General features: G+C 40.8%; 1 protein-coding gene across 2 annotated transcripts in view; it reads left to right on the top strand.

Moving 5' to 3' along the window:
* Positions 1–1,648: 1,648 nt before the first annotated feature.
* wdr90 (WD repeat domain 90) overlaps positions 1,649–26,781 on the top strand; it is a 76,089-nt gene continuing 50,956 nt past the window's right edge. The window contains exons 1-15 of one of the 2 annotated variants that reach the window (XM_080206987.1): positions 1,649–1,749; positions 2,844–2,977; positions 4,083–4,180; positions 4,897–5,073; positions 8,933–9,071; positions 11,401–11,571; positions 13,895–14,018; positions 16,002–16,072; positions 16,572–16,681; positions 20,324–20,554; positions 21,270–21,332; positions 21,909–21,977; positions 22,719–22,829; positions 23,189–23,334; positions 24,495–24,552. In XM_080206987.1, coding sequence (XP_080063113.1) covers positions 2,959–2,977; positions 4,083–4,180; positions 4,897–5,073; positions 8,933–9,071; positions 11,401–11,571; positions 13,895–14,018; positions 16,002–16,072; positions 16,572–16,681; positions 20,324–20,554; positions 21,270–21,332; positions 21,909–21,977; positions 22,719–22,829; positions 23,189–23,334; positions 24,495–24,552 — 1,587 coding nt within the window. In that variant the 5' untranslated portion in view covers positions 1,649–1,749; positions 2,844–2,958. Of the gene's footprint in view, positions 1,750–2,843; positions 2,978–4,082; positions 4,181–4,896; positions 5,074–8,932; positions 9,072–11,400; positions 11,572–13,894; positions 14,019–16,001; positions 16,073–16,571; positions 16,682–20,323; positions 20,555–21,269; positions 21,333–21,908; positions 21,978–22,718; positions 22,830–23,188; positions 23,335–24,494; positions 24,553–26,781 lie in introns of those variants that run through there. The other variant, XM_080206988.1, reaches the window with a different exon arrangement.

Below are 26,781 nucleotides of genomic sequence, written 5' to 3' on the forward strand. Positions count from 1 at the left end.
TTTGTTGGAACAGCTTTAGTATTCAATTAAGGGTTAATACATTATTGTCGTTTTATTTCTGTTTTGTTTGTAATTGATGAAAGGTATTGCTAATTTTCTTTCTATACAAAGTAACTATATTGTTAAATAAACTTTGTTTGATGAAAGCTCTCTCGTGGGTTATTGAATCATACCTAAATTGAAACATTTCATGCTCATCCTAGCCAAATTCAAGATGCAAAACTTATGGTTCAGACTGTCTCCATTAAGTACTTTGGCGTTTCTAACCTGACTCATAATGCTCTTGACTGCCTTATCAATCAAAAATGTGTCTAACCCAGCCTTGGATAGATTCAATCCCCTGCCTCCATTGCTCTCTGTGGAAGGCAGTTCCAAAGACTATACCCCTACCATCTCTCTGAAAGAAGAAATTTCTCCATGTGAGTGGCACGATGGCACAGTGGTTCGTACTGCTGCCTCACAGCATCAGGGACCCAGGTTCGATTCCTGGCATTGGCTGACTGACTGTATGGAGTCTGCACGTTCTCACTGTGTCTGCATGGGTTTCTCTGGGTACTCCTGTTTCCTCCCAGTCTGAAAAACATGCTGGTTAGGTGCATTGATCATGGTAAAATTCTCACTCAGTGTACCCAAACCAGCGCTGGAGTGTGGTGACCAGGGGATTGTCACAGTAACTTCATTGCAGTATTACTGTAAACCTACTTGTGACACTAATAAATCAAAACTTTTAAACTCTTCACCCAGCTCCTGATTCTCCCACAATCATTGAGTCGTAGAATTCCTACAGTGCAGGAAGCCATTCAGCCCGTCGAGTCAGCACTGACCACAGTCCCACCCAGGCCCTATTCCCATAACCCCACATATTTACCCTGCTAATCGCCTGACACTAGAGTCAATTTAGCACGGCCAATCAACCTAACCCACACATCTTTGGACTGTTGGAGGAAACCAGAACACCGGTGGGGGGGAGGGAAATCCATGCAGACACAGGGAGAATTTGCAAACTCCACAGATAGTTTCTCTGGGGCTGGAATTGAACCCGATCCCTGGTACTGTGAAGCACAGTAAAAAGTCTGACAACACCAGGTTTTAGTCCAACCTATTTATTTGATAATATACTCGCAAGCTTTCGGGTTAGCCCCTTGAAGCAGCAGTGCTAACCACAATAGAATCAGAGAATCTGTACAGTATAGGGGGCCATTCGGCCCATCGAGCCTGCACCAACCACAATCCCACCCAGACCCTATCCCCACGACTCCACGCATTTACCATAGCTAGTTCTCCTGACAATAAGGGGCAACTTAGCATGGCCAAACCACCTAACCACAAGGGCACATCCCCTCAGAATCTTAAAGGTTTTGATAAGATTGCCTCTCAGCCTTCAATACTGCAGCGAGTACGGGCTCAGGTTGCTCAACGTCACTGTCAGCTTGTCTACCTTTCCTCATTAACATCAACGGTGATAACTCCCACAGGCAGCAATCTCGCGCAGGCGCAGGCAGCCCGGCTTAGCGTCGGGGGCGGGGCTCTGGCTGCGTGATGACGTCGACGGCACGCTGGGCCGGTTGGTCCACGCGCCGTGCGCGGCAACGGAGGCGGGACTGGAGAGTGCAGCCCGCCGCTCGGGACCGGGACTGGAGAGCAGCCCGCCGCTCGGGACCGGGACTGGAGAGCAGCGAGCCCAGCCTGGGGAATTGTGGCTCTCGCGGGCTGCTTATCGGGATTGGGCTGCCCAGAGCGGCTAGATTAGTGAGTGTCAACACAGGGAGTACGGAGAGATAGAGTGAGCGTGTGAGGGAGTGAGGGGAAAGAGGGTGAGGGAGTGTGAGGGGAAAGAGGGTGAGGGAGTGTGAGGGGAAAGAGGGTGAGAGAGTGTGAGGGGAAAGAGGGTGAGAGAGTGTGAGGGGAAAGAGGGTGAGGGAGTGTGAGGGGAGTGAGGGGAAAGAGGGTGAGGGAGTGTGAGGGGAGTGAGGGGAAAGAGGGTGAGAGGGTGTGAGGCGGGTGAGGGAGTGACGTAGTGCGTGAGGGAGTATGAGGGGGCTGAGTGAGTGAGGAGAGTGAGGGAGTGTGAAGGGAGGGAGTGGATGAGGGAGTGGGAAGGGAGTGAGTGTGAGGGGAGTGAGGTGATGGGAGTGTGAGGGGGTAGTTAGACCACATCTGGCAGACTGAACAATGTTGATCTCCTCATCTAAGAAAGGATATACTGGAGGCAGTCCAGAGATGGTTCACTCATTTGATCCTGGGTACGGAGGGATTTTCTAATGAGGAGAAGTTGAGTAAGTTGGAGTTGAGAAGAATGAAAGATGGCCTTATTGAGACATGACGTGGATGAAAACCTGGTGTTGTCAGACTTTTTACTTATTGAGACATACAGGATTCGCAGGGATGCTTAACTTTAATGGACTGAATGCTGAGAAGTTGTTTCCCCTTGTGGGAGAATCTAGGACCATGATCTCAGAGTAAGGGGTCACCCATTTAAGCCAGAGATAAGGAGGAATTGCTTCTCTGAGGGTGGTGAATTGTGGAATTCTCTACAGCAGAGGGTTGTAGAGGTTGGATCTTTAAGTATGTTCAAATCTAATAAAGACAGATTTTTAACCAGCAAAAGAATCCTGAGTTATGGGGATAAATTGGGAAAGTGGAGTTAAAGATTATCCGATCAGTCATGATCACGTTGAATGGCGGAACAAACTTGATGGGCTGAATAGCCTACTGCTGCATCTTTATGTGGCATCCTGAAACGATAAAGGGACTGAAGGCCAAATATAGGACCTTTAGGGAGATGCCACATCGACTTGTGCTTGGATTTTTCTTGAAGTTGCCCAATGTTATTTTTCTTTCAGGTGATCCATTCTGCCAAAATGTTCTCTTGCATTGAAAGGCTTGATGCTCACATTAACTGAGTGATTTACTGGGGTAGAAGAAACAGAGCATTTGTTGAGGGAAACTTTGACTAACATGGATAAGCCCAAAATAGGTGAGAAAGGAAATAGTCATTATCATTCTGAACGCCACTGAATCTACATAAAGCACCTAAAATGTGTTTGCAGGTCTTCCTTCAAATAGTCTACTGCACACGCCATCGTAATTTATTGTGATAGATCGCTGTTTGGCACATTTATATGTGCCATCTCTTTGTGAATTTTGTCCAGTATTATTGTGATCTACTCTTATCCCCACTGGTTTCGGGAGCTGACCATAAGACTTGCAGATCTCCATTTCTTAAATGGCATTTGCCCGTTATTTTGATATGATAGTCGTGTTATTCACAGCTAAATTTTTATCCTTAATTTCTGTTTTATTGCAATTCATATTTATTGAAAGTGCTGCCAAGAAATGATTCCTTATCTTAATGGAACATAGTTCCATCTAATTCATAAATGTATCCTGTAATAGAGTTATTGATGATCCCTTCAGTATAAAATCATTCTAGGCAGTGAATGTTTCTTAGCTCCTCCCACTAGCACATGATGCTCTGTCAATCAAACTAATCAAAACCCTATTCTGAAACCACGGGAAAAACCATGTAAATACAAATGCATCAACCCTGTTTAGACAAACACATCATTAGCCAAAATGAGCCAATATCCTGCAGTCTCAGCATGCAACTGCATTTGTTTTCAGACAAATCAATTTCTTGCAACAAAATATCACCTTTTACAAGAAACATGATATAAATATATTTCTTAAAGGCACAGTATTATCACAACACACACATGTATATGGAGGGGGTGGGGCGGGTGGGGTCACATCCTGATGGACCAACCAGCTCCAGGACGTTGTCTGTGATTTAAATTTTTAAAATTTGTTTTCAATGTTTACCTTTCATTGACCTGTTGGGAAAACAATTGTTTTGACTAATATCTCAAACCTTGCCTTTGGTGTAGAGCTTCAGAAAGTCACTGAACGTTTAAACTAAAGTTAAAGAAGTTGTTTTAATTTCCAGACAGCCTCCTTTTTTAATCAAACAGGCAAGGTGAAATACATTGGATTCTTAAGACATCTAAAGTGTATGTTCTTTCCTTTTGGTTTTATTTTGTTAAGTTGTACTTAACCTCATGTTAACCTTGAATCTGTTTCAGAGTCTGTTTGGCAGCGTCCGTATGTGAACATCTTCAAACACTTCAAATTGGAAGAATGGAAGAAGTCAACAAAAGAAGGAGATGTCACAGCTGTTATGGTACAATTTGTTTTCCTGTTAGAAATATTTTGCATCTCTGGTAATTTTACCATTTCAATGTTTTTAATGCGTGAACTGAGACAGTAAGCTTTTACATGATTTGAAAAAGGGGGAAACAGGTATAGTGCGTGCAAGCACCAAAGTGGAATGCTCATTGGGGGGTGTGTGAGGATATCGAGATCCGTTCAATCTTCACTTGAGCAATTACTTTGTCTCCTGTCTGAATCTGGCCAGTTCCACTCCCTGATTGGTGGGCGGGAATGGGAATTCTGCTGCAGACCTGGAAATTTGCGAGAATGGGTCAATGGCATAGTTGGGATTGTAGAGAACAAGAACAAGGGAGGCCCAAGCCTTCCATATGAGGCCTGAAGCAGCACAACTGATCCCCTGGACCACAAGGAAATCTAAAACAAAAATGTTTACACTTGTATAAGCGTTGCATTGTGTGCTTTTAAAGATCTGTGCACAATAACTTCTTCAGTTAATGAAGATAAACAAAGGGGACATTGTTCCATAAAGGATGTTTATTCCTTTTCTTCAATGGAAAGTGCATCTTGATTGATTTTTGACTGCAATAGCGTGCTTAAATGGAAGGCCATTTCATAAATTCTGTGTAATGCAGTAGATGGTTGCAACTGTAATTGTCGATTGTTGCATAAAATAATCTCAAGCTTGCAGAGTTAACTGATGGATGTCTATTCTGGATTCTTTGCCAGGATAAAACCCTGAAGTGCACGGTGTATCGTATCCGCGGCCCCATCCCTCCCGGTAACTACATTCAGTTACCAAAAACTAGCACCCAATCCCTTGGACTAGTTGGTCGCTACCTCTATCTGCTCTTCAAACCAATTGTATCCAAATACTTTGTGGTTCACTTTGATACAGTCACTGAGGTATGTGATGATTAGTATCCTCATTAGTTGGCTTGACTGTTCCTTTAACATTAGAATAATCTAACACAGTTACTGTATTAATGTTCGGTATTAAAACACATTGGCACAATGGTTAGCACTGTGTCTCTCAGAGCCAGGGACCTAGGTTCGATTCCTGGCTTGGGCCACTGCCTGTGTGGAGTTTGTTCATTGTCCCTGTGTCTGTGTCCAGTTTCCTCCCACAGTCCGAAAGACGTGCTGGTTAGGTGCATTGGCCATGCTGAATTCTTCCTTAATGTGCCGAAGGTGTAGCAACTAGGGGAATTTCACAGTAACTTCATTACAGTGTTAGTATAAGTGTTAGTATAAGTTAGTATAAGCTTGTGACTAATAAATAAAATTTAGGTAAAGCTGCAATGTTCATTGACATAATTCAGCCAATTGAACTACACCATTGTAATTCAGTCGTATGTGTGGCTGTTTCTGGTGATAGTGAAGCAAAATGGAGAACCATTTGTTTATTAATGCTCAGTGTTGATTGAAGCCAAAAAAGCTTTGGACTTCAATAGAATTAGTAACAGACTCCCAATTGTCTTCAACTACTGAATATCCTGATCAAACCAGTCAGGTTTAAATATGTTTGAAGATTCACTCTATTTCCTATGAGTTATTCAAAATGATTTTTAATGTTGAATTCTGTCCCCTTACTCTTCATTGCCTGAAGATACTGACAAATGACTGGCAGTGTTGACATTTGGGAACGGTCCCATGTAAGCAATCTTCAAATGTGAGCCTTGCATCTAGAATTTTAGGTGGGAGGAATGGGGTGGGATGGGTCATTGCTGCTAAGTCAGTTCTGTTCATAGTTTTTATTATGCATGCTTTCTGCACACTTGCGTTAATATCAGGACCCTAGCAGGCTCTCCATATAGATGAAGTTTAAAGTTAAAGTTTACTTATTAGTCACAAGTAAGGCTTACCTTAACACTATGATGAAGCTACTGCAAAATTCCCATTGCCATACCCCGGCGCCTGTTTGGGTCAGTGCACCTAACCAGCACGCCTTTCAGACTGGGAGGAAACCAGAGCACTCGGGGGAAACCCACGCAGACACGGAGAATGTGCAAACTCCACACAGACAGTGATCCAAGCACCCTGACCTAGAAAGAGCCTAGGTTACTGGGGTATTCAGGCATGGTTTCTGGAAAAACAGTTCTGTCTCTCCTACTTGGAGGTTTTGAAGAAATTGCAAAATTGACTTGCATCAGAAACAACTGTGCTAAACCTAACTGAAGGTAATTACAAAGGAATGAGGGCAGAGTTGGCTGGAGTGGACTGGGAAAGGAGTTTAGCACAAAAGATGGTCGATTGGCAATGGCAGATTTTTATGAAAATAGTTCATGGCTCACAAAAAATATATATCCCAGTGAGGAAGGATTCTAGGAAGGGATAAATCAATTGTGGTTAGGCAAGAAAGTTAAGGATAGTATTAGACTGAAAGAAAAAGTAAAGTGGTAAAGATTAGTGGTAAGAGGATTGGGAAAGTTTTAAAAACCAACAAAAGGTGACCAAAACATAATAAAGAAAAAGAAGATAAACCACGAGGGCAATGCAGCGTTGATTGAAGCCACAAAAGCTTTTGATTTCAATAGATGATAAGAATTTTTTAAATATATAGAAAGGAAGAGAGGGGCCAAAGTAATCATAGGCCCTTAGAGAATGAGACTGGGGAAATAATGGGGAATCAGGAAATGGCAGATGAGTTAAATAAATACTTTGCATCAGACTTCTCAATGGAAGACACTAATAACATTTAAAAAATACTAAATAAGCAAGGAGGGGATGGGGGAGAATTAAAATGATAGCTATCAGGAGAGAAAAGTACTAGATAAACTAATAGTGCTAAATGTTGATAAGTCTCCTGGACCTAATGGGTTGCATCCAAGGATGTTAAGGAACTAGCAATGGATGTACTGGTGGTAATCTTCCAAGAATTCTTAAATTCTGGAAAAGCCCCAGAGGATTGGGAAACTGCCAATGTAACACCCTTATTCAAAAAGGGAGGAAGACAAAAAGAGCAGGTCAAAATTTTGAATCTTACAAAGGATATAGTAGCAGAGCATTTAGAAACACAAGATAATCAAAGAGTCAGCACGGCTACATGAAGAGGAAATCATGCCTGACAAATTTATTAAATTCTTTGAGGTGATAATGAACAGGATAGATAAAGGGGAACCAGTAGATGTAACATACTTGGATTTCCACATTTGATAAGGTACTGCACAAAAAGGCTACTTAATAAGGTCAGAGCCTGTGGTGTTGAGGCAGTATATTAGCATGGATAGAGGATTGGCTAATCGATAAAAGACCGAGTTGGGATAGGAGAGGCATTTTCAGTATGGCAATCTGTAAAGTGCCACAGCAATCAGTGCTGAGACTACAAGCAACTTGGATGAGGGAAGTGAATGTACTATTGTGAAGTTTTGGATTGTGCAAGCATAGTTGGGAAGGCAAGTGTTGGGTTGATACAAAGAATCTACCGAAGGATGTGATTCGGGGGTCCTCATGCATAAATCACAAAAAGCTAGCATGAAATTTCAGCAGGTAATTGGGAAGGCAAATGGAATATTGACCTTTATTTCAAAGGGAATGGAGTATAAAAATAGGGAAATCTTGCTAAACCTATACAAGGCAATATTAGACCGCATCTGGAATTCTATGAGCAATTTTGGCCCCAGATCGAAGGAAAGACATACTGGTATTGGAGGCAGCCCAAAGAAGGTTTGCTAGTTGACCCTTGGTATGGAGTGGGATTTTCTTATGAGGAGAGGTTAAGTAGGTTGAGCCTGTACGAACTGTAGTTTAGAAGAGTGAGAGGCAATCTTATTGAGACACACAGGATTCTCAGGATGCTTGACAGGATTGATGCTGGGATGTTGTTTCCCCTTGTGGGAGAGTCTAGGACGAGAGGCATAAACTCGGGTAAGAGGTCGCCCATTTAAGACAGAGATAAGGAGGAATTTCTTCTGAGGAGTCTGTGGTCTATTTCTGCTCCTATGTCTTTCGGTCATATAGAAATTCAGTTGATATTTAAATTAATAGTGCAAAAATTGATCTTAGTTTCCTGATGAGCAAAGAAAATCTTAAATCCTTTTGAAGTACTTTGCAATTAAATAACTTAAAGATATTTCCTGTAGATTGTTGATGATGCATCTGAGTGAGCAAGCTTGCAAACTTGTGAAGATAGTTTTGTAAAGTATGCTGATGCTATTTCCTACTTATCAACTCTGTTTTTGTGTGTCATTGGGTGGCATAGTGGCACAGTGGTTAGCACTGCTGCCTCATAGCACCAGGGACCTAGGTTCGATTCCCAGTTTGGGTTACTGTCTGTTGGAATTTGCACATTCTCACCGTATCTGCATGGGCTTTCTCTGGGTGGTCCGATTTCCTCCCACAGTGCAAAGATGTGCGGGTTAGGTGGATTGGCCATGCTAAATTGCTCCTCAGTGTCAGGGGTACTAGCTAGGGTAAATGCATGGGTTTATGGGGATAGACTGGTATAGACTAGATGGGCCGAATGGCCTCCTTCTGCATTGTACGTTCTGTTGAGTTTCTCAACTAAGACAAGGCACTGCTGCCATGTCTGCATGAGAATTTTGTGAGGGCAAAGAAGAATTTAATCTGTGTTCATAACCAACATTAGGTAGTTGGTGATATAAGACTCACAGGCACTGAACTGAATCTGGTCGCTTTGTTGTATACGAAACCAAGAGCATTTATCTTCTTGACATAATCTCAGTCTTTAATTCTAAGAGTCTATCTGGGGATTTTTGTTATCGGAATCAATATTTCTGTGATTTATTAAATCATCTCTCTCCAGGGGAGTCAAGTCATTCGAATTTCATTCTCCAACCTCTTCAAAGAGTTCAAATCCACAGCCACATGGCTTCAGTTCCCCTTTGTTTGTGGTGCAGTTGAAGGCTCTGTGTATAATACCACTGCAAAGACTGCAAAGCAAGGTACTTTGGGCAGGGTGCCCAGTATATGTAACGTTACTGTTCTTTCCTTTATTATTTCAGCATCTTTTGGAAAAAGCAGCAGTTTATTTATGGTTCTCTCGGAACAGACTACCAGAACGTTGTGGAATTGCACCTTTATTCGCACATTTTCTTCTGTGACACTTTACATCAACGTACAGTCTGGTGTCCGAGATCTTATGAAGGTGTCTCTGCAAAAAAAGTGCTGCTAGAACATGTAGAAACAGAAACATTCAGAATCCAAAATCTTCCTTCACAGATCCTACTTCCAATTAAACAAAACTGAAATGCACATGAGGACTTGTGCTGATTTTTATTTACAGGTCATCGGTTACATAGTGACTCTCTTCCTCCTCTTGTATTTTTTAATATCTTTTACACACAACATTTTCCCAGATCTGTCGCTGCAACATTTAACATGGGCGGCCCATGGCACAGTGGTTAGCACCAGGGACCCGGGTTCAGTTGTTGGCTTGTGTCACTGCCTGTGTGGAGCTTGCACTTTCTCCCCATGTCTGCGTGGGTTTCCTCCCACGGTCCAAAGATGTGTGGGTTAGATAGATTGGCCTTGCTAAATTGCCCCTTAGCATCAGGGGGAGACTAAGTTAATGGGTATAGGGCCTGGATGGGATTGTGGTCAGTGCAGACTCGATAAGCCAAATGGCCTCCTTCTGCACTGTATGATTCTGTGACAAACTGCTTGAAAGCATCGAGATTGACCCATTGTTGTGTGTGTATTCCCCTTTCACTTGTCCTTGTGGGTAAGCAGCAAGCCTGCACTTTATTAGTGGCACAGCCAAGATCAGGAACTCTTAAGGTGTGAAATGATAGGGTGAACCAGAGCTTGATCAGCTTGTTGGTTCTCGTCTTTGTTGCGTTGATTTGCTTTGATTGAGCAAGGTGTTGCTTTTTGGTTATTTTTGTTCTATTTCCTTGTTTTGTGGTTTTCTTTTTGTTGCAGTTTTACATGTTTGCTTCACCGCATGATGCAGGCACAACAAATTAATTGGCACTGCCCTGATTTGTTTGGCTTACCTAACGCCCGGCTCCTTTAATTGCACCTCGTTCAAAGATGTGCAGATTAAGTGGATTGGCCATGCTAAATTGCCCCTTAGTGTCCAAAGGTGATGGGATTAGCCGTGGTAAATGTGTGGAGTTACGGGGATAAAGTAGAGGAGAAGGCCTGGATGGGACGCCCTTTTGGAGAGTTGGTGCAGACCCCGATGGGCTGAATGGCCTTTTTCTGCACTGTAGGGATTCTATGGTCCTTTTATTTAGAAACTTGCTGAAAGGACATGCTGCAGTGTAATCAGTTATTCCCCTTGATGCTTACAAGAATTATTTCCAATAATTCTAATGAGATTAAGCATATCAATTCTACATTTGACATTCCTGAACCTCTTGAGTAAATTCACAGAGAATCATGCGTTTTCATGCCATATCCTCTGGAGAAACACAAGGTCATTACCATTCTGACTGATTTTGAGCTCGGATTCATACGGAATCCTTTATCTCAGTGATCTTAATATGAAGGGAAATTTTGAGTCACCGGCGAACTGGTGATTGTAGGGCTTCAATGATCCAGGTTTTTCCAGATTACTTTTAATGTAATTAGTGTCATAATGCATTTAGTGTCACTGCACTGATTTTGGTAGTAGCTTCACAGAGTACCAAAGAGTTGAGGAGTTTGCATTTAAAGATGGCAAATTTAGAAATTAAATTCAATAAACGACATGGATTGGCATTAGAATGTTGACCAGAGGGATTATCTGGATTTTTGTGTATAAACACAACTCGTTTTTGTGACTTTCAGAGAAATGGACTGCTACTTGTACCCAGTCTGGCATGTATACAACTCGTAATGTTCTTAGAAATAGACTAACGATTCACTCAGTTGACCAATCAATTGCCTAAGAAACTGTTCACGCCTTGAAATAAATAAGAATGAGAATAGCTTTGCCTACATCTGAGAACGCTTCAAAACTTTCATTTGGTTTGAATGGAGGCACTTTGATTATTTTTTCTGTGTTTAAATTAATCTACTATAAGTCCAGTGCACATGTATTTCAGAACGTGGTGAGATTAAGAGCTAAATTCTGATTTTATTTTCATTATAAATGTATCTTCTTTTCAACCTCTTTATTTGAATCCTTTGTATCCTTATTTATAACAGTTGTTTTGATGCTTCTAGAGTAGTTATTTTAGAGGAGAAATAGTGTTTACTATTACTAGGTACATATTTTATCAAATGTGTACTCATTGAATTGCTTGGGAGAATGCATGTAATCTTTTCCTTTACTTCTGTATGCAGATCTGGTAGGCCTTGCCCCCCCTGGTGTGAAGTGGACATGCCTGATGATGGATCTGCAGTATCTTCTGTCATTTTATCTGAACCGACACTACAGCCACCTGAAGAGCATTAAGCTCTGCTCCAATATGTTTGTGAAGAATATCTTCACCAGTGACCTGATATTTGAGCCAAGTAAGTGATCACATTGCTATCAGAAACCAAATGAGGTGCACGTTGATCTAACATTCATAGAATGCATAATCCTAGCTACATAATTTATATGTGGAAACATTGGTATTTGGCCAGGTTTGGTGAGTTGTACGCAAGAAAATAGGGATAAATTAAGAAAAGTGCATACATTGATGATACGATTATGATAATTACTGGCGAGGGAGGCAATATTTTTACCCATCCAAAACAATCAATCCCACTCCATCCCCCAGCCCTCATTTAATTTTTCATTGTTTCTTAAATTACTCCCTACATTTCTTTGGATGTACGTTGTCCACCCTGTGGCAAAGAGGAATTTCCTGATAACATTGTAAATTTACATTTAACTAGTTTTCCTATTCTTGCCATTTAATGTGATGTTTCAGCTTATTCTTTTTCAGATCATTAAGGATCACACTTCAGACTCTTTGGGCTGAAAAGCCTTAGTTCTTCCCGTCTTTTCTCATAACTTAGCCTTTTGAGGCTGTTGTTTGAACCATTCTTTGCTTGCTTCAGCCATAGCAACCAGGACACAACATGGCACTTGAGAAGCGTTTTGACCAGCACACTACACAGCTTAGTTACAGCATGTTACCCTACATTGTTTAGACATAATTCCTTCCAGCTTCTTCCTTAGCTGTTTTCACCAAGTATATGTATATGCAAAACTTTACACTTGCTTGCAGTAAATTTTGTCTCCTATTTTGCTCCTCATTCATTATTTATTCAACAAATTCTGTAACACTACATTCTGCACCCTCTTTTTGCGTTCTGTATGAATGGTATGTTTTGTCTGTTTAGCATGCAAGAAACAATACTTTTCACTAAATGTAGTGCAGTCTTGCTGCATGTGGCACTGAACTTTTTGGTTTCTGACAAGTTGTGAATGTTACTGAACATTGTTGTTCCTTCAGAAGGGACTCTTCAAAATGCAGCTAATGACAGTGCAACAAAACTTACTCCAATTTATAAATCAAAGAAAGAGTTTGATAAAGAAACATCATTACTCCGAACTTGGGGCCACGCCCTCGGCCAGTCCAAACTCTCCGCAATTCTACATAGTTCCTTATTTATAATGAATCAACTGGTCAACTGGCTATTACATCAGTTTGTAATTGGTTCCGAGTTTTACGGGATCAGTTGACCCTTACATCTTGTTTCCATTGCTCACACTACGTCCAATCAAAGTTGTCACCGGTTACATTCTAACAATTGGAGCCATCAGCAACCATTCCCACTTCTGGTTTTATAACGAAGGGAAACAAATTGAAAACTAACAAGGAGTCTTGAAAGACACATCTTAAAACTTATCTTTTTTACCAAGCTTTTGACCACCTACTGTGGCCCAATGTCAAAGTTTAAGTTAAGAACATAAGAAATAGGAGCAGGAGTAGGCCATCTGGCCCCTCAAGCCTGCCCCGCCATTCAATAAGATCATGGCTGATCTGTCGTGTCTCAGTTCCACATTCCCGCCCTCTCCCCATAACCCTTAATCCCCTTGCCTATCAAAAACCTATCAACCCTCTTCTTAAAAATATTTAGCGAGGTAGCCTCCACCACTTCAACAGGCAGAGAATTCCAGAGATTCACCACCCTTTGAGTGAAGAAGTTCTTCCTCAACTCCGTTCTAAATTGCCCCCCCTTTATCTTGAGGCTGTGCCCCCTAGTCCTACTGTCCTTTCTGAGCGGGAAGAGTCTCTCCACCTCTATCCTATCCATCCCATTCATCATCTTATAAGTTGCTGGAGAAACTCAACACACTGAACAGCATCTGTGGAAATGGATTTGATTACCTAATATCTGGAGTGTTTATTAAAACCACAGTGAAATGCATTAGGATGTTTTCCTACTTTAAAAGTGCTAGGTTAAAACAAGTTGTTGTTTTTCTCAGCCAGCATGAACATGGGTTATCTCGTCACCTAGAATAATGATGATGCCAAAGTTGCAGTGTTTACTCAGGAGATGTGCAAATATTGTAGATTTTTGGGTCTGATCATTTCAGTTTCATAGCTCATTCAAAATTTGACCTTGCTGCATGTTTAGCTTTAGATTGTGCACTCTACTTAATTTAGATTGTGCACTTCTTGCTTTCTTTGCTTTCCTAATTATGACACTAAACATGGTTTACTGGAGATATGAGAGAAGGTTGAAGGTTTGAGACTTCCAGATATGGCTGGGTGATTTGGTGAAATCAGGTCTGGCTCCTCGTTTTATAGTTTCTGAAATAAAGGGCCCGTGGTCTGTGTGCTGAATCATGTCAATGTGCCATCTCTGTAAATTATTCTTTATCTGCATTTTGTTTTAGGTGTGACCGCCTTTAAGGCCAAACAGGCAGGACTAATGCTGCATGACGTCTCCCCAATGCCACGAGAAATGGCTTTCCTGGTGCCCAAAGGAGAAAATTGGCATGATATTTATGATTATATCAGGTCAGATTCATTGTACCTCAAGAGAGTTAGCAGTGATGCAATACTTGAAGAAATTTAAATTCATTTAGCTCATTATCAGATCTTTGAGACCTCCTAAAGTGCTTGATATGCAATTGAATATCTTGAAGTATCATCAGTCACATGTAGGAACATGTTTGCAGCTTGGTTATGTTGGTTGAGGAAGCAGTATTGACAGAAGCACTCGATTTCCCCCGATCCTTACTCTGCTTTGAATAGTGCAATACAACTTTTTATGATCGCCTGAGGAGGTGGGGGGGGCGGTGTAGCAATTTTGGTTTGATATTCCATCCAAAAGGAAGTGTCTTTGGCACTGGAGCGCTTCCTCAGCACTGCACAGATTTATCAGTTTAGAATATTAAAATTGTACCCCAACAAGTAAACATCAGCTTTCCTTAAGTGTAGGGAAGTGTTCCAAGCTATCTGTCACATGTGTGTTTGGACAAAAAAAGATGCTGTGCTAAAGGAGGAGTTATGAGAGGTGCCCAAGAGATTGATGAAAGAAGAGTTTGAAAGGAGTGTAGAGGTGTGTATGGAGGGAATTTCAGAGCTTGCAGCCTTGATGGCTGATGGTTAGTGGATAGCAAGAGCAGAATCCGAAGAAACAGAAGAGCACTGAAGGAGGTTGCAGTGATATAAAGAATGGCAAGACTGAGGAAGTGATTTTAAATAGTCACTTGACTGCAGAACTTGAATATTGCTGAAAGAAAAGACATGATACCAAAGCTTTTTGTCTTGCACTCATCAGGACAAATGCAAGAATGCTAAATTTCAGTTAGTTACAACTATTTATACTACGAGAAGAGATTCTGTGATCGGGAAGCACTGCTACACAATCCTGAGTGCTAGTAGCTACCCTAACAACAAACTTATGGTAATCAGTTGAGCTTGTAATGTGGCTCACTTATGCTTGCTAGAAGCAACTTGCATTCATATGCAGGGACCTGTTCTCTGCAAATAAAAAGAATATGTTCGAGCCTGGTGCTTTTTTTGAGTGACGCAGAAGCTGGGAGCCTATAGCTCCTTGTTGCTTTCTCCATGGCAACGCCTCAACCAGTCAGTTGACATGTCAACCAATCAATGCCTCTTCTCCTGCAGTGTAAATTGTTGTGATTGCTGAAATTTGGCACTCTTATGTCTGTCCTGATGAGTTCAAAGGGCAGTATGTCTTTTCAGCAACATTGAAGTGATTTCAATCAAAAATTGAGAACTTTAAACTCGTGTTCATCAGCAAGGACAGGACTGAAAGGCAAGCGGGATTTGGTGCCAAGCAGGACATGGTGAAGGAGTTCTGCAGACCTCCATGAAGAGGTATGGAACTGAACAGTCTGGCTCGAAGTGAGGTAGTGGTGGAGGAAGGAAATGGAATTGGTTGCAAAATTATGGTGGCTGTGACAAAGGAAAGAGTTTCACAACTTCAAATCTTTCTCAAAATGCTTTGTAGCCCATGACTTAGTTTTTAATTATAGCCACTAATGCTTTGTAGGCAAATGCAGTAGCTCGCCTGTGCACAGCAACAGTCCAAAAATCAATGAGCTGTAGATTGAGGGACAGCTGTTAACCAATAGTTTGCTGTAACACATTTGCATTTTTTTGAGTCATGAATCTTTTATGTCTTGTGAATAGGCAAATTATTTGAAAGATGGAGAAGAAAGGGGGTAGTTTTTAACCCCCAAAATGGGCATGACCCCCTGATGGGATGTTAAAATTTTAATAGTCTCAGTTAGACTTGTCTACACCCAACTTGGGGTATAGATCCCATCAGTATTTATGCTCCAGATGAGTCTTCTCACACCATACTTCATCTAAGTCCATCCATGTACACTTGTATTCTTTTATTCCTCTTGTGCTTATCATATCTCCCATTAAATGTATTGATGGAACAGATAGCGTTTTGTTTGGCACAGTTACATCTAGCTTAGTGTTGCTAAGCTAAATTTTATCTGGTTATCTGCTTGATTCCAGGTTCCCTTCAGATGGAATTAAGATGCCCTTTGACTCCATTCAAAAGGGACAGTCCAGCACATGCACTAAAGGTTAGAAATGCAGTTAACGTAAACGCGAAGAATTGTGAAAGACTTGAACAGGGTTCATTATGCATTATACTTTTAATGTTTTAAATTCTCAGAATAATTTCAAAGATGCAGAAATTACAGCTCTTAGGTCTGTGTGCAACTTATGGCAATGTGAAGAATTGCAGATTGATTCTTACAGAACCTGTGGTAGGCTGCCAAAGATTTCTCCATTACAAATGCAGTCTATAGCTGGAAGAATTTGAAAATTTAATTGTTTACAGTTTCATTTCAGGATGAAATAATCATGAATAGTTTTAGTACTAATACCTCTAATCCTGTAAACCAGTCTCAAATGATGCATTTATTTAGTCCAACCCATCTTTGCACACACAACTGCATATTCTTCTGCCTTTGAGTCAGTCAAAAATATGTAATAGTTTGTCCCTCATCAACTGAATCAAAAGCCAGCATCTCTTTCTGCTGCAATTTCACTGCTTATATTTTCTTATTTTTAACCTAGGTCATCCAACACATTGCACTCCAGTTAGAGCAAGTCCACAAACTGTGAATGTCAGTAAGCCAGTCCAAGACCGAGTTTCCCTCATCCAGCAAATTACTAGTCCAGATATGGTGAGTACCTGAGAAAAGATGGCACATGGTCTCCTCAAGGTTTTAAAAAAACTTAGAGTGTATTATCTCATCCCCAAGATATCTAGTGTTCTAGTGGGCAACTCTTGAAGTACAATCACTATTCTAATGTATGCATAAATAATAAATAATGCATTTCATTGTGTTAGATCATCTCAAACTATTTCACATTCAATGATGACCTTTTGAAATTAAGTTGTATGTTGAGCAGTGTAGAAGGCAATGTGAGCAGAACAAAGTCAAACAGCATTGACATAAATGACCACTTGAGCAATTTTAAGTGATGTTGTGTGAGGAGTAAATGTTCAACAGGACAGCGATAGGACTTTTATTTTTAAAAGCCATGCAATTTTTATGTTCATCTGGGAATGAAGGATGTACCTTAATTTAACATCTTTCTTAAAAAAAAGGAATCTCTGACAATACTGTTCTAGAGTATCAGCTGGAATGATGTGCTCAAGTTCTGGAGTGAGATTTGAAAATAAAACCTTTTGATTTAGGCTAGAGTTCTGCCACTGAGCCAATGCCGATGCCATTGCAGCCTAATGTGGCAACCACTTTATGTCCAGCAAGATTTCTCAATAATTCAAATTTCCCTGTTATTGGTTTTTTTATGATGGATGATAACAAGGCACAAAGAAAACTTGTTCCTTAAATAGTGCCACATATCACTTGACACCTACCTGAGCAGGGAGACTTGCTCTGTTTGATACCTAATCTAAACTATACAATTTCCAAGACTGCAGCTCTTCCTCACTTAAGTGTAGGTAGTGTACAAAAAACTGATGAGTTAAGATGCATGCAAGATTTTTAAATTTACTCCACCCTTTTGGGGCTGATCAGAGATTTTCTACTGTAGTTGGAAATTCTCACAAATAAAGAGCGCCAGATACACTGTTTAGCCAGCAGATGATTTTGAATTATTATTGAGTCTTCGCGCATACTGGAGGTACTGACATATAAGTTGACCTTTAAAACTACAAAAAAATCCCTTCAGGAACACCTTGCACTCTGAGTATAAATGAGAACTGCCAACTTGGGTTTGGGTGAATGCCATTTTGAAATGTCATTTGCATCAGATGCAATGAGTTGGCCTGTCTTAAACTCCTGCGATTTGACCCGCTTGTGCTCAGTTATAAAGAAAGCATGCAATTCTGAGAAATTGAGGCTGACTAATAAAAGTGCAATATGCATGTCATAGTACATTAAAAGCCAATATATTGTATGTTTTGAATAAGATATCGGAGTAAGTCCCTGCTCAAGTGGGTGTCAAGTGATATTTAAGAAATGGCAAGTTATCTCAGTGCCCTGGTTATCATTCAGCGATCATTCAAAAAGGATCTCCTTATATGCAGAGTGTATGCAGAATGTATGTAATTTGCAAGCTTTATGCTAACACCAGTGGGTTTGGTTTCCTTTGCAGTATCTTTAGCTTACAGATTGATTGCTCAAATTTCTACCTGTACAGTGCGTCCTCACTTAAAATGGTGGCTGTGTTCCTGAAAATTGCCACTTAAGTGAAGCATGGTTTCCCATAGGAATCAATGTTCAAATCAGAGCTGGGTTCTCGAGGACAACTTTTGCATGGAAAAACGTATGTACACATTGAAACGCTGTATCATACATTTGCAGCGTTGTGCATTCCCAGCTGGAATAACGTGCAAAATAAAATAAATCACTCAATATAACAGAAATGCTGCATAAATTTAAATGAGACATTTGCAGTACAGTAAGTGACTTTAACATTGCTACCTTGCCTGCAGGCTTCTTGCTTGCAAAGACCTCTTGAAAGCATCAAGTTTGTAACCGGTCCCTCAAACACAGGCACTGTACAGCACAGTGCCCCTGTACAGCAAGGAAAAATCTCTTGGGAGTTCCTCAACTAAGACAGAATACCATTTAAAAATTAAGTTTAGTATGGTGATACTTAGAAATGCAGCAAATAAACAATGTTCCTTGAATGTATAATAAGGGCCTAGATGATGCCAACACCATCTTAAGCCAGACTCTACTCAGAATCACTGGACTGTGGCGCGTAATGATATCAGTGCATTGGGCACGCAAAATCTCATCACCCTGCTCGCACCCTTTAATACAGGAACACTGGACTTTAAATGGAACATAGACATAAAAAATGAAGCCCTATTAAAACAAAACCACTTTAAAAGGGGATCATTTGATGCTATTTTAATGTGGCAATTAATCCATGTTTTAAAAAGGGGAATTAGCATTGAACAGAGAAGAATTTATATAGACGCTAACTGCTATGCTTTAAAAGAAATCAGCGAAGTGAAATAAGTTTCCAAGTGTTTCCTGATGTAAATGTATAATGTGTCATACTTGAGTGTGGGAGGGGAAACCTAGTTAATATCAAGATTTAAGAGTGTAGGAGCAGGATTGGGCCATCCACAGAAACCTTGGCTGATTATAATCCTAATTTGGTTTCTATCATCAATTAATATTGTTTACTAGAAAAAGTTTTACCAATCTCAGGTTTAAATCTATTAATTAACTAGTATGTGCAACTTTTTGTAGGAGATAATTCCATCACTTCAACCACACTTTCTCTTGAATGACCCTGCCTCTGATTTTAAGATCCTATCCCCTTCTCTTAAGTTCCTCCACCAGCAGAAAACGTTTCTTTCTAACCCCTTGACATTCGATGGTGCTGCCATCACTTAATCCCCCACTGTCAACATCCTTAGGGTTACCATTGACCAGAAACTCAACCATTCTCATCACATAAAAACAGTAGCTACAAGAGCAGGTCAGAGGCTAGGAACACTGCGGCGAGTAACTGACCTCCCAATTCCCCAAAGCCTATCCACCACCTATAAGGCACAAGTCAGGAGTGTGATGGAATACTCCCCACTTGCTTGGATGGGTGCAGCTCCAACAGCACTCAAGAAGCTTGACACTGTCCAGGACACAACAGCTCACTTGATTGGCACCACATCTACAAACATTCAATCCCTCCACCACCGACACTCAGTAGCAGCAGTGTGTACTATGTACAAGATGCACTTGAGCAATTCACCAAAGATCCTTAGACAGCACCTTCCAAACCCATGACCACTTCCATCTAGGACAAGAGCAGCAGATACATGGGAACACCACCACCTGAAAGTTCCCCTCCATGCCATGAACTGTCCTGACTTGGAAATATATTGCCACTCCTTCACAGTTGCTGGGTCAAAATCCTGGAATTCCCTCTGTAATTGCAGTGTGGGTCAATCCACAGCACATGGACTTCAGCGATTCAAGAAGGCAGCTCACCAGCGCCTTCTGAAGGGCAACTAGGGATGGGCAATATATGCTGGCCAGCCAGCGACACCCATATCCCGTGAATTGAATTTAAAAAAATGAATTCGTTCAAAATCCTACAAAATCAACTCCTGTATTCGAGGGAATTCAGGCCTAGTTTGTACTTAACTAAATGTAATCTAATTGTCTTTATATGGAATCTTATTGACTGTTGTAATTTTTCTTAAATTCCATTATGATTGCAGTAGTTTCAGTTTCAAAAGTATAATTATTTCTTGGAGTTGAGAATTCTTCAAATAATCCAAGCAATTATGAAGTTTTGTTACTTGTTATATTCTTCAAAGTTGCTTCCTGTTCCAGGCAACTTGTAGACGGAGGTCTTCTCGGATCGTTACGAGCATCCCTGAAATACACTTGGACACAATTGTATCGCCTCATAGTGACAAATACAACAGAGGACTTGGGGATGAAGCCACAACTAAAAGTGATGAATGTACGGAAGTGACTCCGGTGGATGATGGCGGAATTCATGTTTTTGCAGGTCAAAGTGGTAAAGTTGCAGTCCAAAGATGCAGCAGTGATACAGAGGAGGTGAGCCGTAAAACACTGAGAAGCTCCTTGTATTTTTGTCACATATGTTTGGGTTAACAACTTGAATTTTCATTTTAAGTCCAATGTTAGTTGTGAAATTTTCAGCCATATCACACCAAGCAAACCTGCACAGGAATGTGACCCAGTTTCTCTGCTATACACTACCTCAGGTGAAGAGAAAAATAATGGCCCCCTCCTTTGTCACTGATACTTTGGCAGTGGCTGCAAGAGCTTGTGAAGGTGTGATTACGGTATGTGCTGCTGCCACTCCACCGCCCCCCGCCCCAACCTGCTTTACCCCCTTTCCAAGGGAAATCCTTGGATTCTGCACAGCACTGTCTTACAGCAGCGCAGTTGTGATTAGGAATTTGTTGAGTGCTGAATCCATGAGCAATTTTTATTTACTTTGAGTTTTTATGTATTTTGCCTGAGCAGTATCATTTGCTGTTCTGGGGGAGCCATCAGCAGGTTTGCTACAAATAACATTGCTTCTCTTTTAAAATGGAGAAGCTACTTTTCAAATGAGATTGGAACCTCTGTGTGGAGAAAGACAGTGACCCTCTATTATTTTCTCTACCCCAGTTTTTATATACATTGCATCAATATTGTACATCATGTACTAAAGCACCATTGCATCCTTACTAAGAGTACAAATATCTCTGTTCCCAGTTCTGTGTTACATAATATACGAGGCCACTATGTCTTTGTTTTTCAGGCTATATGCACAAAGGTTCCTACTCCCAGCAGGCTTCTTTGCCAGACGTTCAAAGACCCTCAGGTAGGTCATGACTTGAAGATTTTCCTCAGGCAACCGTATACATCTTGTGTCTGAAATATTTTAATTTTGAAAACTTTTACAGGGGATGAGCTTAGCAAGCTGCATTGTATTAAGAAATATTCTTAGGAACACTGCATATTCAAAATGAGGAATCTAGTGAAGCTCTTAAAAGGAGCCATCAGCCGTGTGTGACTCCAAACAATACCCTTACACTGCTTAAACCTTGTATTGGCATGACTATTTTCCAGTGGCAACCCTCCATGTCTTCAAAGTACATCACTGTTGCTCTTACTTCCACAATGTTTGGAGCTATTTTAGAGTCTGACCTTGTTTCTTCTCATGCCTGTAATGCCCATATGCCAGGATCACATATTAACCTTTAGTGAAATTCTTCCACAGGACCCCATTGTTAATGAGGCATGGCTTTTCATTTAATTATCTGGTTACAAATTACCTTTGTTCTGAGCAACTTCAGAGGGGAAATTAAGATAATTTCCTTTTTAAATTGCTCCTACATATTTCAGGTTTGAACGTTATTGTGTATTCATCCGTTCTGTTCAATCTTTTTCTTTACAGGGACTGCAGCCAGACCCTATATTAAGACTAAAGAAGATTATTGGATATGGAGGGTGCACTGTGAAATGTGTAAGTTTGTTTTGAACCCAAATGGAAAAAATAGTTCTTTGTTTTGCTTTTGCCTTTTCTCCTTTGTATTTTTTTTATTCATTCATGGGATATGAGCATTGCTGGCTGGCCAGCATTTATCGCCCATCCTTAGTTGCCCATGGAAGGTAGTTGAGAGACAATCACATTGCTGTGGCTCTACAGTCAGTTGTAGGCCAGACCAGGTACGATTTCCTTCCCTAAAAGACATTAGTGAATCAAATGGGTTTTCCTAACAATCAACAATGGTTTCATGGTACCAGTGGATTCTTAATTCCAGATTTTTATTGAATTCAAATTCCACTAACTGCTGTGTGGGATTCGAACCCTGGTCCCCAGAACATTAGCTGAATTTCTGGATTAACAACCTAATACCACTAGGCCATCTCCTCCCCTTGGTTCTTGCACACAGGCATCTCCCCACCCACATATGGGATTCTTTTTGTGCCCCACCCCCAAAGATTTGGCCAGACACCATGCCACTATGGGGGAGTTCAGGCCTGTTATTTCACATGTTTGTCTCTTCTCAATCACAGTCACCAAATTAAAAAAGTTTGTTTGCAAAAGGCTTAATTTTAATTGTTAATCTTCAAAATTTTTGACTTCAGGTGGCTAGATTACCTAGCTACAGTTTAAAAAAAAGCCTCAGGCATACATATATGTTGGTAAATCTTTGGTAACAACTGTAAAATATATTTTATAATGTTTGTTTTACCTTGTTAGGCAGCATGGACTAAATCTGGATCAGCTGTGGCCTATCCTTGTCATGCCATAGTTGTGGTGATGGAAATTGACACAGGACAGCAGAGATTTTTCATCGGACATACAGACAAGGTATGTGAGATGCATTCTTTTTATAATGCCTACGTTGCTGTTTTCAGAAAGACTTCAGTATATTCCTTAGATGTCTTCTTTGTCTAGGAGTCTTACAACCTGCTTCCAAGCATCTGCCACTCTTGATCGATCCGTGCCTGCTTTGTTAGAACAGTTGGTCTTGATTTTAATTTGTTCCTGTCTGCTTCTGTCTCTCTTTTATGGCTAACTGGTGCAGATCTAAGTCCAGTTAAACCCTGTGGTTAGCGGATATTGTGGTCCAGTTAAACCCTGTGGTTAGCGGATATTGTGGTATCCAATCAAAATGCCACATATAATGTCAGTTTTCCTCTCAAAACCATCAGTTGTCTTTCTGACAGGTTTCTGCTTTGTCCTTTAATGGTAACTCAACACTACTCGCATCAGCGCAGACTGGGAATGTGAGTCTGATCAGAGTCTGGAACTTCAACAAAGGGAACTGTCTGGCAATGTTCAAGACCCATGTACATTCAGTGTCATATCTCAGGTAAGGCTGAAATACATCGTTGCTGTATCTCCTTGCTTTGTTGATTATAAGTGTAGTGAACAAAATGATCAAAGACTTTTTCATATTCTCAGATTGCTCGTAGTTAGAAAATCCAAACAGTGAACATCTGTTACGTGTGCTAAATTTAGGTACTGTCTTTGTTTAATTATTAAAGATTTAGTCAGGGTATTGTGTTAAATGGATTGAAGTTACGCACTCATTTACACAGTTTAATTATCTTGATAGCCAATATATTTAATAAAGTGATGCTTAATACACTGAATTAATATGTAATTCTGAATTATTTGTACATTTTTATCCTTTTGTACATTTTAAATCATTAACATTCCATTATTTCCATTTGTGATGTAATGCTGAGAAGTATTTTGGACAAAACGTTTTTCATAATGCCTCTAAAGTGACTATATAGAACAAGTTGAAGTCAACAGTAACTTCAGATGTCTTATGTCCAGCATAATGGGAGTTTTGATCAATTACTATAACCAGACCTCTACAGACTTGCCATCTGCACAGTGGAGCTACCCACTCAAAGCCATTTCACTATTTGATATTTTTTCCTATTCAGACGTTTGATTTCCTTTTAAATATGATCTCCCCTTATCAGCCTAATTCCATGACCAGTGTGCCTAGACATGATGTGGAGACGCCAGCGTTGGAATGGGGTGGGCGCAGTAAGATATTTGTGATGACCTGATTCCAAATAGATCAGTTGGACTTTAACCTAGTGTTGTGAGTCTTCTTAGAATATAACTTTCCTGCCGTATCTTGATGTTTCATGGTCCAAAATGTTGCCCACTCAACTGTTCTAATGATTCTGTTAAAATTTTGGTCTTAGAACGCTGAACACTACAATGTGGTTGCAGAGTTAAGTATTGCAGAAGGAAATTAGCAGTTAAATTGCTCCACAAATAAAGGATACAGTTGCTGGGCTTTGTTGTCTCTTGTAGCACTTATGTTCAAACATTTGAATCATTTATGGGTGCTTACAGTTAGAATATTCATTGATTTTGAGCATTGCTTAAATAATGGTTCACGGTAAATATTTATATGCTGATGCAATTAAAGACAGTGCTCCTGGCTGGTTAAGATTTGCCCAAATAACAGGAAAGTTTACAAGACAGTGTTTTCTTTTCCTTCAGCTTTTCATTCAATGGGAAAGTTCTCTGTGGTGTAGGAAAGGACAGTCGTGGTAAAACAGTAAGTATGTCTCAGTCCTTTATATGAAGACCTTCAGTTAAGCCTGTCCACTGATAACCAAAATCATTCATTGCATTTTGGGTGGTTCAATTCAGTATGTTACTTAATATTTTATATTTGTAACATTATAATATTAGTAGAATAAAATCATCAGACATTAATGCACACAAAATTTGGTACACTTGAAAAATAATTTCAGAACTTCATTAAGTTAAAAGTTAGAGAAGAAATCTCTGACAGTTTGGAATGTTGCCTCTGTATGTAGAATAGATCAACTTCTTTCTAGCGGTTGTGCTTTGTCCACTCAGATTCGGGTATGAGGTGGAGTGCTGTGAATGTGTAACCATTATTTGACTGTTCGATTAATTCTCTTCATTATTTTTATTACAAGTTTGCTTCTTTTAAAACTTATAAAAATGGGCACCAGCAATTTCTAGGTGGGAATCTCATTAACTGACCTAGAATTTCATAATGCTTCTCTGCTGAATTTGTAGTGGGAGATTGGGGGAACCCCAGTGCAAATTCCACCCCAAACTCTATTGTGATCCTTCAAGTGCCATTTTTGAAGATTTAATTGAAATGTTGTGATGGTGTAGCAGTAGTTTCAGCACTGAATAGAGATACTGTTTGCTGTTCATCTCTAGGACACATTACCAGAATCTTCCCTACATTTCAATCCACAGATGGGCAGTTGAAGGTTTGGAGAATTAGGAAATCATTACAAGAGTGATCTGAAATATGAGTCAAAATAATCTTGGCTATGGAGTCTACCAAGACTCAAAAAGAGTCTTTTCCAAACATCGCTGGATTCCGGGGAAGTGCCGGAAGATTGGAAAACGGCTAATGTTACGCCATTGTTTAAGAAGGGTGGCAGGCAAAAGGCAGGGAATTATAGGCCGGTTAGTTTAATGTCTGTTGTAGGTAAAATGTTAGAATCCGTCATCAAGGAGAAAATAGCAAGGCATCTTGAGGAGAATTGTTTGGTAGAGCAGACGCAGCACGGTTTCGTTAAGGGGAAGTTGTGTCTGACGAATTTATTGGAGTTCTATGAGGATGTGTCTAGGGCGGTGGATAGAGGAGAGCCGGTGGATGTGGTGTTTCTTGATTTTCAGAAGGCGTTTGACAAGGTGCCTCACAAGAGGTTATTACAGAAGGTCAGGGGGCATGGAGTTGGGGGTAGGGTGTTAGTGTGGATAGAGGATTGGCTGTCAAATAGGAGGCAGAGAGTGGGGGTCAATGGGTGCTATTCGGATTGGCGGTTGGTGACTAGTGGAGTGCCCCAGGTGTCGGTGCTGGGGCCTCAGCTATTTACCATTTATATAGATGATCTGGAGGAGGGAACCGAGTGTATGGTGTCGAAATTTGCTGATGACACCAAGATTGGTGTAACGGCAAATTGTGTGGAGGGTGTGGAGAGTCTGCAGAAGGATCTAGATAGGCTGGGCAAATGGGCCAGGAACTGGCAAATGGAATTTAATGTTGGCAAATGTGAGGTTGTCCACTTTGGTAGGAATAATGGTAGGAAGGACTATTACTTACATGGCGAAAAACTGCAGCATGCGACGGTGCAGAGGGACCTCGGGGTCCTTGTGCATGAATCGCAAAAATCCAGCCTACAGGTGCAGCAGGTGGTCAGGAAGGCAAATGGGATGCTGGCCTTCATAGCGAGGGGGATTGAATATAAAAGTAGGGAGGTCTTGCTGCAGCTGTATAGGGCACTGGTGAGGCCGCAGCTGGAGTACTGTGTGCAGTTTTGGTCGCCGCACTTACGCAAGGATATTTTGGCCTTGGAGGGAGTGCAGAGGAGGTTTACTAGGCTGATACCGGAGTTGAGGGGGTCTCTGGAATTCTCTGCCCGTTGAAGTGGTGGAGGCTGCCTCGCTCAATATTTTTAAGACGTGGGTTGATAGGTTTTTGATAGGCAAGGGGATTAAGGGTTATGGGGAGAGAGCGGGAATGTGGAACTGAGCCACGACAGATCAGCCATGATCTTATTGAATGGCGGGGCAGGCTCGAGGGGCTAGATGGCCTACTCCTGCTCCTATTTCTTATGTTCTTATGAACTATGAGGAGATGCTGAATAAACTAGGCTTGTACTCGTTAGAGTTTAGAAGAATGAGGGGAGATCTCATTGAGACATATAAGATGATGAATGGGATGGATAGGATAGAGGTGGAGAGGCTCTTCCCGCTCAGAAAGGACAGTAGGATTAGAGGGCACAGCCTCAAG

This window comes from Carcharhinus amblyrhynchos, chromosome 18, assembly GCF_965287045.1.
Source record: "Carcharhinus amblyrhynchos chromosome 18, sCarAmb.v2.hapA, whole genome shotgun sequence".
Taxonomy (NCBI): domain Eukaryota; kingdom Metazoa; phylum Chordata; class Chondrichthyes; order Carcharhiniformes; family Carcharhinidae; genus Carcharhinus; species Carcharhinus amblyrhynchos.